At 48.4% G+C, this 16,513-nt stretch overlaps 1 protein-coding gene across 5 annotated transcripts in view; it reads right to left on the reverse strand.

Annotated features, from left to right (window-relative positions):
* The window catches only part of EIF4E3 (eukaryotic translation initiation factor 4E family member 3), a 69,979-nt gene that overhangs the window by 23,356 nt on the left and 30,110 nt on the right, over positions 1–16,513 (reverse strand). For 4 of the 5 annotated variants that reach the window (XM_061195530.1, XM_061195532.1, XM_061195529.1 and 1 more), the window contains exon 3: positions 81–153. Coding sequence is in view for 1 of the 5 variants with exons in the window: in XM_061195528.1 (XP_061051511.1) it covers positions 81–153; positions 14,702–14,880 (252 nt within the window). In the remaining 4 variants the exon portion in view is untranslated. Of the gene's footprint in view, positions 1–80; positions 154–14,701; positions 14,881–16,513 lie in introns of those variants that run through there. The other variant, XM_061195528.1, reaches the window with a different exon arrangement.

The raw sequence follows: 16,513 nt of genomic DNA on the forward strand, positions 1-16,513 counted from the left end.
TGGGTGGGCGCCGCCAGCAGAGCACAGGTCTCAGGTTGGATGATTAACTGTCCCACATACAGCAGGTTTCTTGATCTTACCTGTACCGTTTGTACTGTGTAGATTTTCTTCAGATTTGATGCGCATTCAGCTGCTGTGGCACCAGGGAGGGATCTAAGCAAACAGAAGCAAAAGAGCAAAGAAACAAGGAAAACGTTTCAGTGTTCATGAAACATTCCACAGTGTAATGTAAGTCTGCAAGTCTTCACACAAATCAGGTCTGAAACCACAGAAGCGGACACTTCTGGGATGCTAGTTAGAATTTAAAATGTGAAACTCCTACTTTGTCAAGTCAGGTGTTCGTGTCTCCTAAAAATAAGCATATTTATCCTGTGGAGTTTTAACAGGAAAACTGGAAATGTAAGAAAGACATTGGAAACCTTAAAATCACATTTTAAAAAATACAATAACCACCATGTGATAACCAAGCCTTTTTGGCCTAGGACTCTGGATAGGAAACTGGGCCTGTTGTATAGATGACAATGGCAATGCAGGGTCCTGACCTGGTTATATGTTTGAAAAATTTGTTAGTTCCTTGGTGGTAAATATTCATGAACTCTTGGGTGACCTTTTTGCCAACTTTAAGAAAACATGATTACTAAAAGTCACCCTTCGCCTCACTTGAATTTGCATGTGTTTCCAAAACACCTGCCTTTAGAAAATACTTTCAGTTATTTTCTTCGGCTGATTTAATTAGCTCTGCTGAACTCTGCGGTCAGAAAACATTAATCTTTTGTTTGCCATATGTTCCACTAGATGGCAACATACTACCAGCTTATTCACCAGAAGAGCCATCCACTGTGACCGGCTTTACCCAGCACCATGTCCTGGGTTTGGCGGTAACAGGACGTGGTCTCATCAATCTGCAGAAGTGAAGCCTCTCCATCCTTGCTACCTCTCCTTTCTCCCTACACTGAATTAGCAGGTCTTGCTCAGGAATGTTGGGGTCCAGGGACATCAGGCCTAAGGTTGAAAAACTCAAGTAATGTTTGACAGCCCCACGTCTGGTTGTAAGAACTAAGAGGCTGGCGGTGTGGAGCAAGCACCAGCTCACAGCTGACCCACCAGGATCTGGAATCTATAAAAGGAATGCTCCTTACCAGCCACTGACCCTCCGAGACACAGTCCCCAGGGGACCTCAAGATGGTGAACTTCCTGGCAAGAGATGTGCACAAAACTGAGCCCGCTCAGAGGTGGAGGGGATGGCAGAGCAGAGGGCTAGGCCCAGGCGTGGGGCAAGCATCAGGCACCAGGGGCAGAGCTCTGCAGACTACAGTCCTGGAATTATGGACCAGTCATATGGACCTGGGTGTTGAACCTGATATAAAAAACGCATTTCTGAACACAGCTCCCTAGCCTGGAGGTCACAAGGAAGCGTAATTACGGACTAGTGTGGAGGCAAACAAGGGACCCTGTTGAGCGGGTGGAGTCTGATAAATAAATCTTCCCCAAAGCACCAGGTTTACAACTCTTTTCTAGTTATTATGAGTGTGCCGGACGTTGTTTGTTTGACAAACGCAAATCCACAATAACCACCATGACTGCATTCTGCCGCCAGACCCGAAGCCTCAAATAGCTACGTTGCAGAACGTGATGAAGAGCGAGGCACTGGATCAGCACCTGCGACGGTGGCGTCTGACCCACGATGCATCCGTCGCTCTATCTGGACTGCCCGGGGTACAACTGTATTGACTTAGATAAATACTAATTTGCTATTTGATACAGGTTTTATGCTGTTTGGGGTTTAAATTACAAAAGGATTGGGGAAAAAAACTAAAAAAAACCCCCCAAAACCTTAACCTTTTCTGAGTAGATTTTCACATGAACAATCTATTGCCTTTATATGAAAATCTACTGGCATTTATTCTAATACTGACTTTTCTTCCTTTGAAGAGTTTAGCTGACTTCTCCACCGAATATGCCCGGAAGATATACCCCTGGCTGCCCAAAGCACATAGCAGAATATATACAGGGTTCTTTCCCTAGTGGGATTGGGGGAGGGGGGTGGTATAAGGATCCAAAGGTAGGAAACGTCCTTTGCATTTTTTCATTTTTAAAACTGTGTATTTTGAATTTTTACTAATTTTTAAAGCTACCATTCAATTTATGATGGTTTAGCATGAGTATAATTTGAGTGTTCACCTCATACAACATGTCAATTTAAGCAAATACAACATGAGAATACCACCATTTTACCCAGAAAAAAAAAAATCACTGATAAACCTTTGCTTTATATGCCTCTTTTTAAATGCCTCTGTCTCCACGTTCTGGTCTTTTACTCATATTCTAGCAGGAGACAATTATATAAAGTCATTTAGGTCTGTTCAGTTTCACTGCACTAGGTTTCTGAAGAAACCTCTATAATCTCCAGAGTCCAAGAAGGGCTCTAGCATGAAACAAGGAGGCAGCGCTTCGTACGACAACAATGCCAGGGGCTGACGTGCATGGATTGAATTCTTGCTTGTGTGCTCAGCAAGTCACCTTCATCACAGCACTGAATCCTCACAAGCCTGCGTATTCAGATGTCATTATTACTTCTTACCATTTTACAGCTGAGCAGCCCAGTGCCTACAGAGGTTTGATAAGGTGCCTCAGGCCACAGAAACCTGATTTGCATACAGGTGACCTGAGACTTCCTGCTCTTTACCCCTCACTGCTAAACTGTCCAGTCAAGCCATATACACACTTACTTTTTTTAAAAAAAATAAATTTATTTATTTATTCATTTATTTTTGGCTGCGTTGGGTCTTCGTTGCTGCACACAGGCTTTCTCTAGTTGCGGCGAGCGGGGGGCTACTCTTCGTTGCAGTGTGTGGGTTTCTCGTTGCGGTGGCTTCTACTGTTGCAGAGCACAGGCTCTAGGCACGCGGGCTTCAGTAGTTGTGGCACGTGGGCTCAGTAGCTGTGGCTCGCGGGCTCTAGAGCGCAGGCTCAGTAGTTGTGACGCATGGGCTTAGTTGCTCCGCGGCATGTGGGATCTTCCCGGACCAGGGCTCGAACCCGTGTCCCCTGCGTTGGCAGGCGGATTCTTAACCACTGCGCCACCAGGGAAGCCCCTACACACTTACATTTTTTAATGGGGTTTTATAATTGACTCTTGGTGTGTTCTCATCAAGGCTGCTGTTTTTGCTGAATCCTACTTTTAATACAAGATTGTGTCCACGTTATGTTCTCCGAACAGTCTTTCCATCAGATCAAGGTAGAGAAGGTCCTCGCTAAAACCAACAGGATCACGCTCAGCAACAGCTCTATTCTGCTTTACACCTTAGGATGCTGATGTATTGGTGTTTGAAAGGAAACGTGTCAGCTTCTATGGAAAATGACTTGCCGAATTTCTTTTTTTTTTTTTTTAACATCTTTATTGGAGTATAATTGCTTTACAGCGTTGTGTTAGTTTCTGCTGTATAACAAAATGAATCAGCTCTACATATACATATATCCCCACATCTCCTCCCTCTTGCGTCTCCCTCCCACCCTCCTTTATCCCATCCCTCTAGGTGGTCGCAAAGCACCGAGGTGATCTCCCTGTGCCATGAGTCGCCTAATTTCTTAATGAAGGAGGTTGGATTCTCTAATTTTCAAGGTTCCTTCCAGATGCTGGACAGTTTTATGAATATCCAGGTGTCAAAATAAGAAAAATGCTGTCGGACCTTCTGACAGTAGTGAATGGTTGGCTGGCTTGGCCGGCGCAAGGAAAGCCATTCTCCTGCAAGCCAAATCTGATCCAGACAGTCACTAGAAAACATTAAAAAGCCTATAACTTGTGCCTGAACCTCAGCCATCTTTAGCAAACAGAACTGGGCCATATCCACAAAATCAATTTTAAAAGGGAAAGCAAGCCGAGATTTGTAAGTGATCTGCCTTGTAAACAGGTCAGTCTGTACTGGACTTGCTCATTCAAAGTTGAACTGGAAGCTGTACCATCTACAGTTACTGTTTCTTAAAGTAGCAGTGCGGGCAGCTGCTGGCAAAGCTGCAGCCCCGGCAGCAGGCAGCCGGCAACCCTCCCTTCCCTGTTCCTCTAACAGAAAGTTGCAGCAACTGGAAGGGAAGTGTGTGTAGTGGATTTCAATGAAAGAAACTTTTTTTTTTTTTTTTTTTTTTTTACTGGTATCATACATACAGTACATTCTCACATCTTTAAAAAAATCTTTTGACTTCATGTTACAAACCCAAACCTCTCAACAGAACCCTAACCAAACCCTCTCTCTGCAGACCAAGGGTGCTCATCTAGGTAGAGGTGATGGGGCCTCTGAGGAGAAGACATCTGGCAATATCCAGAGACATTTCCGGTTATCACCACCGGAGGGGTGCCGCTGGCATCGAGTGGGCAGAAGCCAGGGCTGGACAGGACAGCACCCGCAACAAAGGGTGATCAGGTCCAAAATGGCAAGAGTCCACGCTGAGAAACCCTGCCGTGTACGTGCAACAAACAGCCTAAGAAGACCTATACTTATTTAACCTTATTTAACCACCAAAGATTCATTGCACACCTCTTTTAGCTGATGAGGACACAGCAGTGCTCATTCGAGACGAAGCCCTTGTCCTCATGAAGTGTATGCTCTAGAACTGGCACCCCTGCCTCTCTGAATTTCCCAGATTCCTAAAGGCAAAGAAACAATGTTTAGGTTCCTCTTTGTTGGCCTGGGAGGCAGGAAGTGTGAGAGAAAGTTGAGGGAGGAATATACCAGTAATATAACGTTGAATGTGTCCATTCCTGGAAGGCTATACGGCCAAAGCTGTGGACAATCGCAGAACCAAGGAATCAGGACCTACTTTCACATTCTTTGAATACTATGTCACCCTCTCACAGTATACAGCTGGAGCTGAGAACACAGCAATGGAACAAGAAATGCCTCCTGGATGGATCAGGTTAAGGAGTTCGAACTGTTCCACTAGGAGTTTCCCCTCTGATTTAATGATAGTAATATAATAATGGCTTCCTTTTACTGAGCACGTACTATATGAGAGGGGTTTGCATATAGATCTCTAATCCTTACAGCAAGCTTGCCAGGTTGGTATCATTATCTCCATTTACAGACTAGGAAAGAAACTCAGTGAGCCTGTTTTTGAGGAGCAGATCCGGGTTCTTTTTCTGGTCTCTCTGGCTCTGATGCCCACGATCTTCCTCTTGGAGGAGGACGCTTCTCAGTAAAACACCAAGCAGTCACTGTCAGCATGGGTGGTCACAGACAGCACATCTTCCGCCAAATCCCCCTCTCAGCCCTTCTTAGGTTATCTCCTCCATCCTTGGGCCCACCCACTGCCCTTGCCACTCACTCTCTCTTCCACCACTACCCATTTAGCCACACTGCTGGGGGGCAGGGGCTGGGGGGGGAGAAGCAGAGACGCGGGACAGGGTTAGATGCCACCAGAACCCTTGGCAATAATGATACCCCAAAACGTGATACAAGGAACACAATTCGGGAAGAACGCATTTACAGGTCATCATTTTCTGAGGCTGGACATGAGAGGAAGATAATTTACCAAACAAAAGCTAAGCTGGGCTGTGGCAGGAAGGCAGGAAAGCAGAGGGCTTGAGAGGATGGTCTTTGAAATCGACAGAACTGAGTTCCAGCTCTGCCAGCCACCCGCTGTGTGACAAGCCTGACTCTCCTGACCCTCGCTTCCCCTTTCTGAGAATGGTCTCTACCCCTACTTAGACTGCTACTTAGACTGCAAGAGCTAAGGCGCATGAAGTGTTTACACAGCAACTGGCATCTAACAAGCAACAGTTGCTGTCGTCACCAGCAGCAGCGGCAAGAGCGGAAGAGGAACAGAGGGGGAAGCCATCACAACTAAGAGACACCGAGCACATTTTCTAATCTGTGGGACCGAGGGCAAAAATCCCAAGAAGTCTGTGAGAGTGACACAGAGCTGAGAAACTCCTGGGTCCATCCTCAGGAAAGAAACTCCATCCGGTGCCAGTCTCTCTGGGCTTAAGGCCACAGCTTCCAGGAGCTGCTTCCACTTGGACCTGGCGAATCCAGAAGCTGTTATGGTTAAGGCAGGAGTGGGAAGGGATCCTCCTAGGTCTGCCAAGTAGACGATTAGTGTTAAGATGTCAGGGGAACTCTTAATGTTACAAAATCCCCAAGTCCAGCTTTATATTGCCCTTGTGTGTCTTCAACTTAATCACGGAACTAGAGCAAATGCAGCTTAAGATTCTCTATGTAAAACTGGTTAAAATCCCTTTTCATTTGGGGAATTAGGAGAAGGCAGGAAGTTCAATAAGTTGGACCAACTATTCAACTTAAATGGTTTCCAGGCACATAACCACCATTGACATGCAATAATTCAATGTGTTATTTACAAATCATCTTTATCGATTCATTAAAGCAGGTTCCTGAGAATCTTCACAAGACAGAACTCATTTAGCTCAATTTGAGTCTGAGATGCTTCAAAGCATTTTTATACTCCCTCTTATTCAAGAGAGGCTTACTGTGCTCCCAGTAGGTGAAAAGATCACACATCGTGTGCTACATGCATGCATTATTAATTAAACACCATGAGGTAAATAACGGTTACAACCCCACTCTGCAGATAAGCAAACTAAGTCTGAGGGTGGCGACTTGCCCAAAGGCTCACAGCTGGCTAATAGGAGAGTTGGTACTTGAACCAAGGGTCCCTGGCAACCTGGCTCTTTGTCAGGAGCCTAAACTAATCACTTCCAGCATGACCCCCTACTCTGCTTGGTGCTGCGAACACAACGCTGCACCAAATACATTCTCAACTCTCCTGCACCTTGCAACCCTCAACCCTGACTTTCCAGCAGTCCAAATGTGCCTTCTCCATTAAACCCCACCTGGTTGCTGCAGGCTAAGCTCAGGAATAAAATTCATGGGGACAGATGCCTTTGTCAGTACCTCAGAAATTATCTTAACCATTCCTTGGCTAGCTCTTAGCAGACCACAGTACCACTTACCAGGGACCTGGATTTCTGGAGATGCTTCCTACAAAGGAAAGAAGCTGAAAAGGTTTCCCCAAACCCTGCCCACATCCCTGCCACTTATATAGTCCATCCACCAGCAGCATTACCTGGGAGCTTGTTAGAGCTGCAGTCTCCAGGCCGCACCTGACACCTGCTGAATCCCAGGTGATCTGTCTATACATTAAAGTTTGAGGTTTGTTGACTTATATCATGTAAAGCCAATCACCATAAGAAATGGGAAATAAAAGCTAATGGAATACAGACAGCATCATCAGAAAAATGTAAAAAAAAAATCATCATTTTCACAGATGCATTTTCTTCATCACCCAAAGAGATGATTAAGACGGAGTTATCATTAAATGTGAAGGACAATCCTACAAAGGCACTTAAATATGGGTTTTAGGTGGGGCTCTCTTCTTTTTCTCTGCCAATTTTAAAGCAGGGAGTCCTTGGCTTAATTATCTCCTGTGACACTGGCCCCTAGTTTCCTTATTTGAGAAATTCAGTGGCAGGTCCAGATGACCTCTCAAGTCCTGCACAGCTCCCACATTCGAGGATATGAAATACGGGAGAACTGTGTCCCATTCACTGTTCATACGCACAGGGAAGCAGTGCTCAGTGGGGTGAGGGATGCCAGTGCTTGGGGTCACACAGTCCTTACTCCAAATCCCGCTTCTGTTCTACATTAGCTGTGTGACCTCAGGCAAGTTACGTGTCCGCACCTCAGCTGTCTCACGTGTAAAATGTTGCTGGTACAGCCTACTTCAGTATTGTGAGGATTCTGTGGATAATTATGTACAGCTCCAGTCTAGTGCCCAGTGCCCTGAAGTAAACAGTTGTGAACATTAATAAGTTAAAGTGAAAAAAAAAAGGTTTAAAACTTTACATACGTTACAGGATAGCCAAGTTATGGACAGACATGCCCAGGGCACATGCACACAATAAACGTTTGGTGAAAAAACGAATGATGCCTTCACCTTATACGAGAGATCAGTTCATTTCAGCCAAGAGAATAACCTAAACGGGGAAAATTTTAAAGCCAGGGATATGTCTCCTAAAAGCCCGTCGTCTTGTTGAATTTACTAACATCAGGCTCAGCTGCCAGAGAGAAAATCTGCACAAGCCCAGATACTTGATGAAGGGGGTCCCTTGTATATCATTTGCTCCATTAAAGATGATTTCATTTTAATCACTTTTAAATAGATCTGTGGCTTGTGGCTACACCAGCTTCCTGTTTGAGAAAGAGTCACCTGCAAAAATGGGCCAGGGCCTATTAATAACATTTAATAGTGCATCTATTGAAACCATCTATATAATCTAAATGCTTTATTTTTGCAGGTTTATTTGATTTTGATTTTTTCCCCTTCTCTTGTCGATTGTCACTCCTGGCCTATGAGCTCCTTGCCGGTAGCAACTGGGACTCTTTTCATCTCGATATCTAATTAATCCTTTAGTACACGGAGGCTGGGTGAAAGAGAAGTGTAACAGTGTTACAGAGCTGACAACGGAACTAAGAAGGGCCAGGTCACTGAAGTCCTGCCAGCTGTCTTAGGTTTGGAAATAAGGAAATGGCATCTGTAATCCTGAAAGCAGGAAAATATACTTTCGAGAAGCTAGTGCCAGGTAAGGACAAGTAAGCTTTCTGAGTGAGGACGTTTAGGGCCTTCAGGCCTGTCTGTAGGAAGCAGCTACTGACCCACAGGTGGACAGGCTGGGATCCCCTAGGTCAGGGCCTTTCCCTGCCTGAAGTACCCAGGACCCCTTTGCCTCTTACAGAAAATAAAATCCTGGTCATTAAGAGAGCTTGTGGGTTCAGAAAGGCAAGAACAGGGAAAAAGGATAGGAAAAGTCGAACACTCCAGCCACTTTCTCCCTGTCACCTACGGCCTTCCATGCAGCCCCCTGCCCTCACCTAGACCCAGTAGGCCGCTCTGGGATGAACAAGGATGATTTGCGGATCCTCTTTGTCAAGCCTGGTCCCACCCCGCCTCCATGAGACGTGTTCTTATGGAGACACCATTGGAACACACTTGAACGTACTCTACCCTGGAAGGCGGGTCCCTCTAGAGTTCAGTACCTGGCTGAACTCTTCACTGATGCCACTGAAGCAGATGGTGTGTAACCTCCTGGGAGGCCCAGGCCCATGTTGTCATCTTCGCATTCTCAGCGCCTACAACAGTGACTGGCGACTAATATGTTCAGTTAATCTCATCAACAAACAGAGCAGTAACTGTGAAGTTTTGGCACCTGAGGCATTTGTTACAAATGCACATTCTACCCCAGAGGTCTGATAGGGCAGGTCTGGGGCAGGGTTGGGAGCCTGTATTTTTTAACACTGACTGGGTAGAGCTAAATCCTGAGGGGGTGGGGTTGGTGCGCGATGTAGTGAGGGCCCACCTTTGCGATTCAAACCACAAGAACACAAATACTCACTAGGTACCTACTATGCACATTCTAAGGCGCACTTCCGGGACCAGACACGAGGCAGTTATGTGTCTCATGGTCAAGAGGGAGGGACGGAGGAGGAATTAATGATCCTTAATACAAATACAGGCTATAAACATGCGGTAGGACCACAAAGGAGGTGGGCTTAATCATGCCTGGGCCAAGTGCTTTTAAGGACAATTATAGAGGTGGCAACTCAGGAAGGCCTCGAAGGATGTGTGGTAGACAAAGGGGAGGAGGGCAACCCAAGCAGAAGGAACTTCACAAGACAAATCTCAGAGGCTGGCTAGTCCATGGTTTATCCAGCAGACGGGCCAGGCGTTTGCTGTTGTTACCAGAGAGAGTGGGCAGACTGAGCGGTATAATGGGAGTTGGGGAGACACAGGTGATGAAGCTGAAAAGGACGTGGGTTTCACATTAAAAAGAGCAATACAGAAGTTTGTACCACAAAAGTCAATCAGACCTGCTGGAAAGGTAGGGGTGCAGACCCACAATTCCACCTGGCTGGAGCACACAACCCCACAACAGAGGCACCCTTAGGTGGTGAGAACACAGAGTCAAAATCCACTGCCGTGGCAGAGGAGAGGGGCAGGGGAGTTTTGGAACGACGAGACCAGAGGCTAACCTGTAAGCCCAGGTCGGGGAGGCTTGGGGAGGGACAAGCTTGGGAGCAGGAGGCTATAGCGTGTGACTGGGGCTGGAGGGGCCCAGGATGTGCAGAGGGAGGGACACGGAGAGGACGGGACGGCTTAGCCTTGGAGCAACGTCAAGTACAGAACTGGACGGGGAAGGGTATGTGAGAGAGAAGGGGATTCCAGGTAGGATGGTGGTGGTGTTGACCATAACAGGGTAGGTCGTGTGTGTCCAGAACACAGGAGAGAGGTCAGGGCTAGGATGCAGATTTGCAACTGATAATTAGAGTAAAATCAGCCACCACAGGAGAAGGGAAAGTCACTGTGGGTAGAATTCAACAGCCCCCTAAATATTCAGTGTGGGCTGAGCTGTCCTAGGCTCTGATCTAGGAGCTGAGGACAGAGTGGTGGGGAAAAGAACCCTGGGAAGTGTCCATTCTGGTGAGAGCAGACACACAAACAGTGCTAACCCTACAGAGACAATAAAGCAGGAGCAGGGCCTCGGGGAGTGTGTCAGGAGATGCGGGTCATTTTGTACCAGTGGTCAGGGAAGGCCTCGCTGAGAAGATGACATTCGAGCAGAGACTGGAAGTAAGGGAAGCCCAGACCCAGCAGATGATCGAGGGAAGAGCATCCCAGGAGGAAGGACCCCCAGTGGCAAAGGCCCATGCTTAGGATGGTGGAGAAACAGCAAGGGGTCCAGCAAGCTAGAAGGGCACGTGCAGTAGGGAGAGTGACAGAGAGACAGCAGGAGAAAGGTGTACCAGGCGGGGCCAGGAAATGCTGCAGAGTCTCAAGGGCCATGATAAGCACTCTGGCTTTTGCTCGGAGAGGACCCGGGAGCAGAGAAGTGACACGTTTTAACTGTGGTATTTAAAGGGACCTCTTTGGCTGCTGTGATGGGAAAGAACTGTATGGGGCAAGAGCAGAAGCAGGGAGAGCAGTTAGGATGCTCTTGCCTTCATCCAGGAGACAGATGTGGTGTGGTCCAGGGTCTGGGATGCAGGTGGTGAGAATACATTGGATTCTAGATGCATTTGAGGGTAGAATCAATAGCATTTGTTGTTAACGGATGTAGCAGGAGGAAGAAGGATGGGGAAGGGGATAGAAAAGGGGGGGAGGTAAGGAGGAAGAGGAGGAGAATCACAGATGACTCCAAGATTTGGAGGGGGGCGATGAACAACTGGAAGGATGGGGTTGCTGTTAACTGCTCTGGTCTGAGATGACACAGACGAAGGAGACAAGATGGGGAGGGCAGCCGAGGAAGCGGTTTGGCACGTGTTGAGTAAGGATGTGTATTAGACATCCACATGGAGACGGAGAGGAGGAGCTGGATGCATGAGTGTAAGGTTTTGGGAATCACCAGTGTACAGATGGAGCTGAAAGCCTTGTTGACTGGATGAGATCACTGGTGTGGATGGGAACAAGAGAAGAGGCCTGAGCACTGAGCCCATGTATAAAACTTAGAGGAGAGGGGGGTCACCATGCGATGAAAACAAAGCAGTCAGAGGCACACAACCAAGAGTGGCCTCCAAGAATCAAGACAGGTCCGAGTTTTACATACCCAGAAAAGGGGAGAAAAACTCTTCATCCTATACCCCCAGCCAAAATTATCCCCCAAATGTTTGAATCCTTAGCCATAAAGTCTAATTAAAAAACAGGGGCTTCCCTGGTGGCGCAGTGGTTGAGAATCTGCCTGCCAATGCAGGGGACACGGGTTCGAGCCCTGGTCTGGGAAGATCCCACATGCCGCGGAGCAACTAGGCCCGTGAGCCACAACTACTGAGCCTGCGCGTCTGGAGCCTGTGCTCCGCAACAAGAGAGGCCGCGACAGTGAAAGGCCCGCGCACCGCGATGAAGCGTAGCCCCCGCTTGCCGCAACTAGAGAAAGCCCTCGCACAGAAACGAAGACCCAACACAGCCATAAATAAATAAATAAATTTATTTAAAAAAAACAAATAAAGACTTACTGGAGTTTACTACTGAAACTGCAAATAACTCTACTGGGGGGACTCTCAAATTCATCCATGACGGAAATAAATTAGGATGCTGGCTTCCTAACACTGAATTCAGACAAGTTGCTCTGGGGAACCACTGATGGGCAAATGGGTGGTAATTAGGGAGCACTGAATAATAATTTTAGTAGTTAGCATTTACTGTACACGTATTCTATGCTAGGACACTCGTTGGTGTTTTCCATTCATAGCACTCATGTAGCCCTCAGAATATCCTATGATTATTTATCCCCATTTCACAAACCATGCAAGTGAGGCCTAGTGAGGCTAGATCATTTGTTCATCATCACAGAGTAGGCTGGAAGGTAGAACAGGCCAAGAGGTAGGTGCCAAAGACTTCCAAGTAGCAGGAGACCTTTGGATGGTGTGGTTCTCGAGACTGATGTCATCGGCGGCAGACATCCGCTACCTGAGGTGAATGAAGGCTGCCCTTGGAGGGCTCTCCTGAGAGCCTTACCACCCTCTCTACAATCCTGTTTCTCTGGGGGGGAAAAGAGATACAAGGGAACCTCTAGAACACAATGTGTTCACAACCCTGAGGGAAAGAGGGGCACCCTGCATCTCCAGAGAAGTGGAGAAAGTTCAATAGTAGCTATGGGATGACTAATCGGGCAAAATGAATTCATATGTGCAATGCTGGAACTAAATATTATTTCTAAATTAATACAGCCACTTCTGTTGAAGATTTGGACGTGGTGGCAGTAACATGTTTCATTTGATTACTGGCTTTCAGAGAACAAAAATGTGCAAACACACAGTAGAAAAGCTATAGTCTGTCTTCGTTGGAGTTACCGTGGTCTTAACTTAAAAGATATTAGATATTCTTTAAAAGTTGTGTTAAGCTACAAAGATATATTTACAACACAGGGAATAGAGTCAATATTTTATAATAACTATAAATGGAGTATAACCTTTAAAAATTATGAATCACTATATTGTACACTGTGTAACTTACATAATATTGTATATCAACTATGCTTCCAAAAAAAAAGATACCAGATATTCTTTAAAAGTTGTGTTGCTATATACTATTAGTATCTTAGGCCATTCTTAAAAATGTTGTGCCTGTAAGGAGACTAATCTTTGACCTGTTTATAAACACACTCCCTTGATACTGTTTCCAGCAGCCCACCGGTAGCCAATGGTCCAGAGGTCCAGATTTAACGCCTTGAAAACAGATACCAGGTAACAGCAGTTACAACACACCTTTGAAAACAAAGACACACACGATTCCATTCTGCTACAATGTGCCAAAACCATTCTTGTTTTGACAGTAAAACGCTCTCTCAGCATCTCATAACGAAAGTGAAAATATTAAAAACAAAAAACGAGACTCACTGTATCTTCCCCACCCCCCAACTTCTCTGTGTCCCCAGAAAAGACAATGACTCCAAGTGTCAATTCTTGTAGATGGGTGCTAATTCCAACAGGAAGAAAGGAATGAGCTTGTCTCCCTAAGAAAAGATGAATATCACTTTTTAAAAATCTTGCAGGTATTTTACGCAAGGCTTTTAAAAACCAGACTGGCGTCTACTGAGTAAATTTCGCAGAAAACTGACACATCCATGCCTCCCTAACACTTAACCATAGAGATACAGTGTCATCAAAACTTCCATAAGCTCTTGGGACAACCCTGAAGTGTCATCCTTGGGCACCGGCTGGGTGACAGATACTACGAAGGGACTTTGCAATTCATCCATTTATTCATTTGTCAAAAATTTCTTGCGCTCCTACTAGGTGCCAGGCACAAAGTTCCTGCTCACTGGCCCGTGACAGAGGGGGAAATGTTGAGGGATTGAGACAGATGGAAAAATAAACAGTTTCCTACACAACACAACTCGGTAGCATTATAAACTTTATGAAGAAAAACAGGGAGGACATGAGTGATGGGAGGGAGGAGGGGTGCTAATTTAGACGCGGCAGTCATGTAGGCATTTCTGAGAAGGTACCTGAGCTGTCCCCTGAGAAAGCTATAATTGTCCCCACTTGACCAACAAGGTGAGGCATGGCTCACCACTGAATCCCCAGCGCCTAGCAGGCGTGTGGGTCCACAGTAAGTGCTCAAGAAATAGCTGCCCAGTGGATGAGAAAGAAATCAAAGGCAGCATCGGTGGGCGGGGGTAGGCGCCCGCTGTGCCATAGTAATACCACCTCCGCACACTTCCCAGGGGGCTGGTCGACTTTCCCGAGCGCTGTCACAGCGAGGGTCGTGTCCCGAGTTCCCCCAGAGCCCCGTGGGGGGGTGACCAGGACAGCATCACTCTCCCCACTTTACAGCGAGGACCGATCACCCCCGCCAGGCCCGGCATCTCCCACTGCCCAGCCAGGATACCCGCCCGCCGGCGTTTCTTCTTCGGAAGGAAAGAAAGAGGAAAAGTGATGCCGAAACTTTGGGGACTGCGTGTTTTCTCTCCCGGCCGTGAGGCGAGGCCGCCCGACAGCCGCTCGCGCCGGCCCAAAACCCTCGGCTTCCGAGCCGGCTCTGCGCGAGCTCGCGCGGCGGGGCCGGTGCCCGGGGCCCGGGCCGCCCGAGCGCACCCGGCCCGGGGCGGGGGAGGCGGGCCCCGAGACAAAGCGGCGGCGCAGGCCCGGCGGGCGCACGGCGGCGGTGGCGGCGGCGAGCCCCGCGCCCCCCTCACCTGTCGAGCCAGAAGGTCCAGGGCGAGTGCAGCGGGATCCCGCCCGGCTCGGGCCGCAGCTCCGAGAGCTGCTGCAGGCCCAGCGGCGGCGCGGTGACGGCGGCGGCGGCGGCGGCGGCGCGGGGCCCCGGCGGTGCCCGAGCCCCGGCGGGGGGCGCGGCGGCCGGGGGCAACGCCATTTTCTCCGCCCCGCCTGCGAGGCCGGCGGACGCGCGGACCGCGGGACGAGCAGCGGCTGAGTCACCCAGGCCCCCGCCCGCCCCGCCGCGGCCGCCCCGCCCCGCGCGCGCCCCGCCCCGGCCCGGCCCTTCGCCCGCCCGGCCTGGGAGCCGCGCTGCCGGGCCGCCCGGGCCCGGCCCGCCCGGGGCAGCCGAACAAAAGCACGGCCCACGCGAGTGGGGGACCGATTCGGCGCAGGCACCGACCCGGCGTTCGGGGACTGACGGACTCGCGGGTCTGGGGGAGGGCAGAGCAGCGGCGGGGACGGACTGCAGGCTACAGGGGTGGGGGGAACAGAGGAAGGGTCAAGCGGTGGGTTCTGCAGCCAGACAGGAGGTGAGCAAGATGTATGGGTGGGCTACAGAAAGATGGAGGGATGGATGGATGGATGGATGGTCCAGTGGATGGAGTCTCAGACCCACATGGTGGGAGGGGAGGAGGGGTGGATAGACATACCAGCAGTCTGAAGGATGGGTGGGAAAGCTGGCAGATGGTTGGAGGAGGGGTGGAGGGATGGAAGGGCAGATGGAAGCACAGTTGGATGTGAGAGACAGATGCCCGGGGAACCGCTGGCCAAATGAATAGAGACTGCAGTGCCCAAGAGTGCAGAAAGAAAGGGTCAGACAGACAGAACCAGGTCCACTGACCGGGGGATGAAGTTGTTACAGGTCAGTTTTGCATGTTTCCTAACTCAGCTGATTTGAAGGGGCCACCAGGTGCCCAGAGTGTGACCAACTTTAAATGAGGGTGCCCGAAATCAGCCCAAGGTCTCCACACTTGCCCCAAAGCACCCACAAGGAAGGAGGAGGAAACTGGGCATCAGGACCCCAACCCTCCGCTTTCTGCACCTTTGAATACAGAGGAAGCCCCTATGGCCATTAAGATTCCTGAGCCTCCTAGCACCGCCCCTTGGCAAGTGTCTATCATTCTCTCTTTCAAAAGAAAAGGAGACGCATGAGGGCATGTGAACACACATGTCATAACTGGCATGGACATGGACACCCTCCTTAAACTTGAATTTCTGGATAGTGCCTCTCTGGCCTTTACCAGCTGTGGATGTAGAGTTCTGTCTCCTCAAAGATCTTCTCCGTGGCCTAGCATACATTCCGCTCTTAGCCTGAGCATCTCTGGGATGGACTACAAGAGGAGCTACAAAACTAGATGGGTTCGGGGGTTTCACAGGCATTGTAAACACCTGTTATGAATCCCAGGGTAGGTGCCTTCCCTAAAAGGTATTCAAGTTCAGATAAAATGACCACAATGAAAACACAACCGCTGCTTTGCTATTCCTGCTTCGAACATAATTTTTATACAACGTATGATGCTGGAAGCAGTGACATATTTAAAAGCCCTTCCACCTCTGCGGTACAAGGGGCGCTTTCGGTTAGATGCATTTTTGGGGTTGGTTAATTTCTCCTTTTATTTTTTTCCAGAAAATGCATACATGGCAGTGTTCAAGCTATTCTGAGCACTTTATCCTTATTAACTCATTTAATCCTCACAAAATCCAATGAGGAAGATACTATTATTAGCACATTTAATAGATGAGAAGTGGAGAAGTTAAATTAACCCCAAGGTCACCCAGTTAGTGAG

Source organism: Eubalaena glacialis, chromosome 7 (assembly GCF_028564815.1).
Source record: "Eubalaena glacialis isolate mEubGla1 chromosome 7, mEubGla1.1.hap2.+ XY, whole genome shotgun sequence".
Classification (NCBI taxonomy): domain Eukaryota; kingdom Metazoa; phylum Chordata; class Mammalia; order Artiodactyla; family Balaenidae; genus Eubalaena; species Eubalaena glacialis.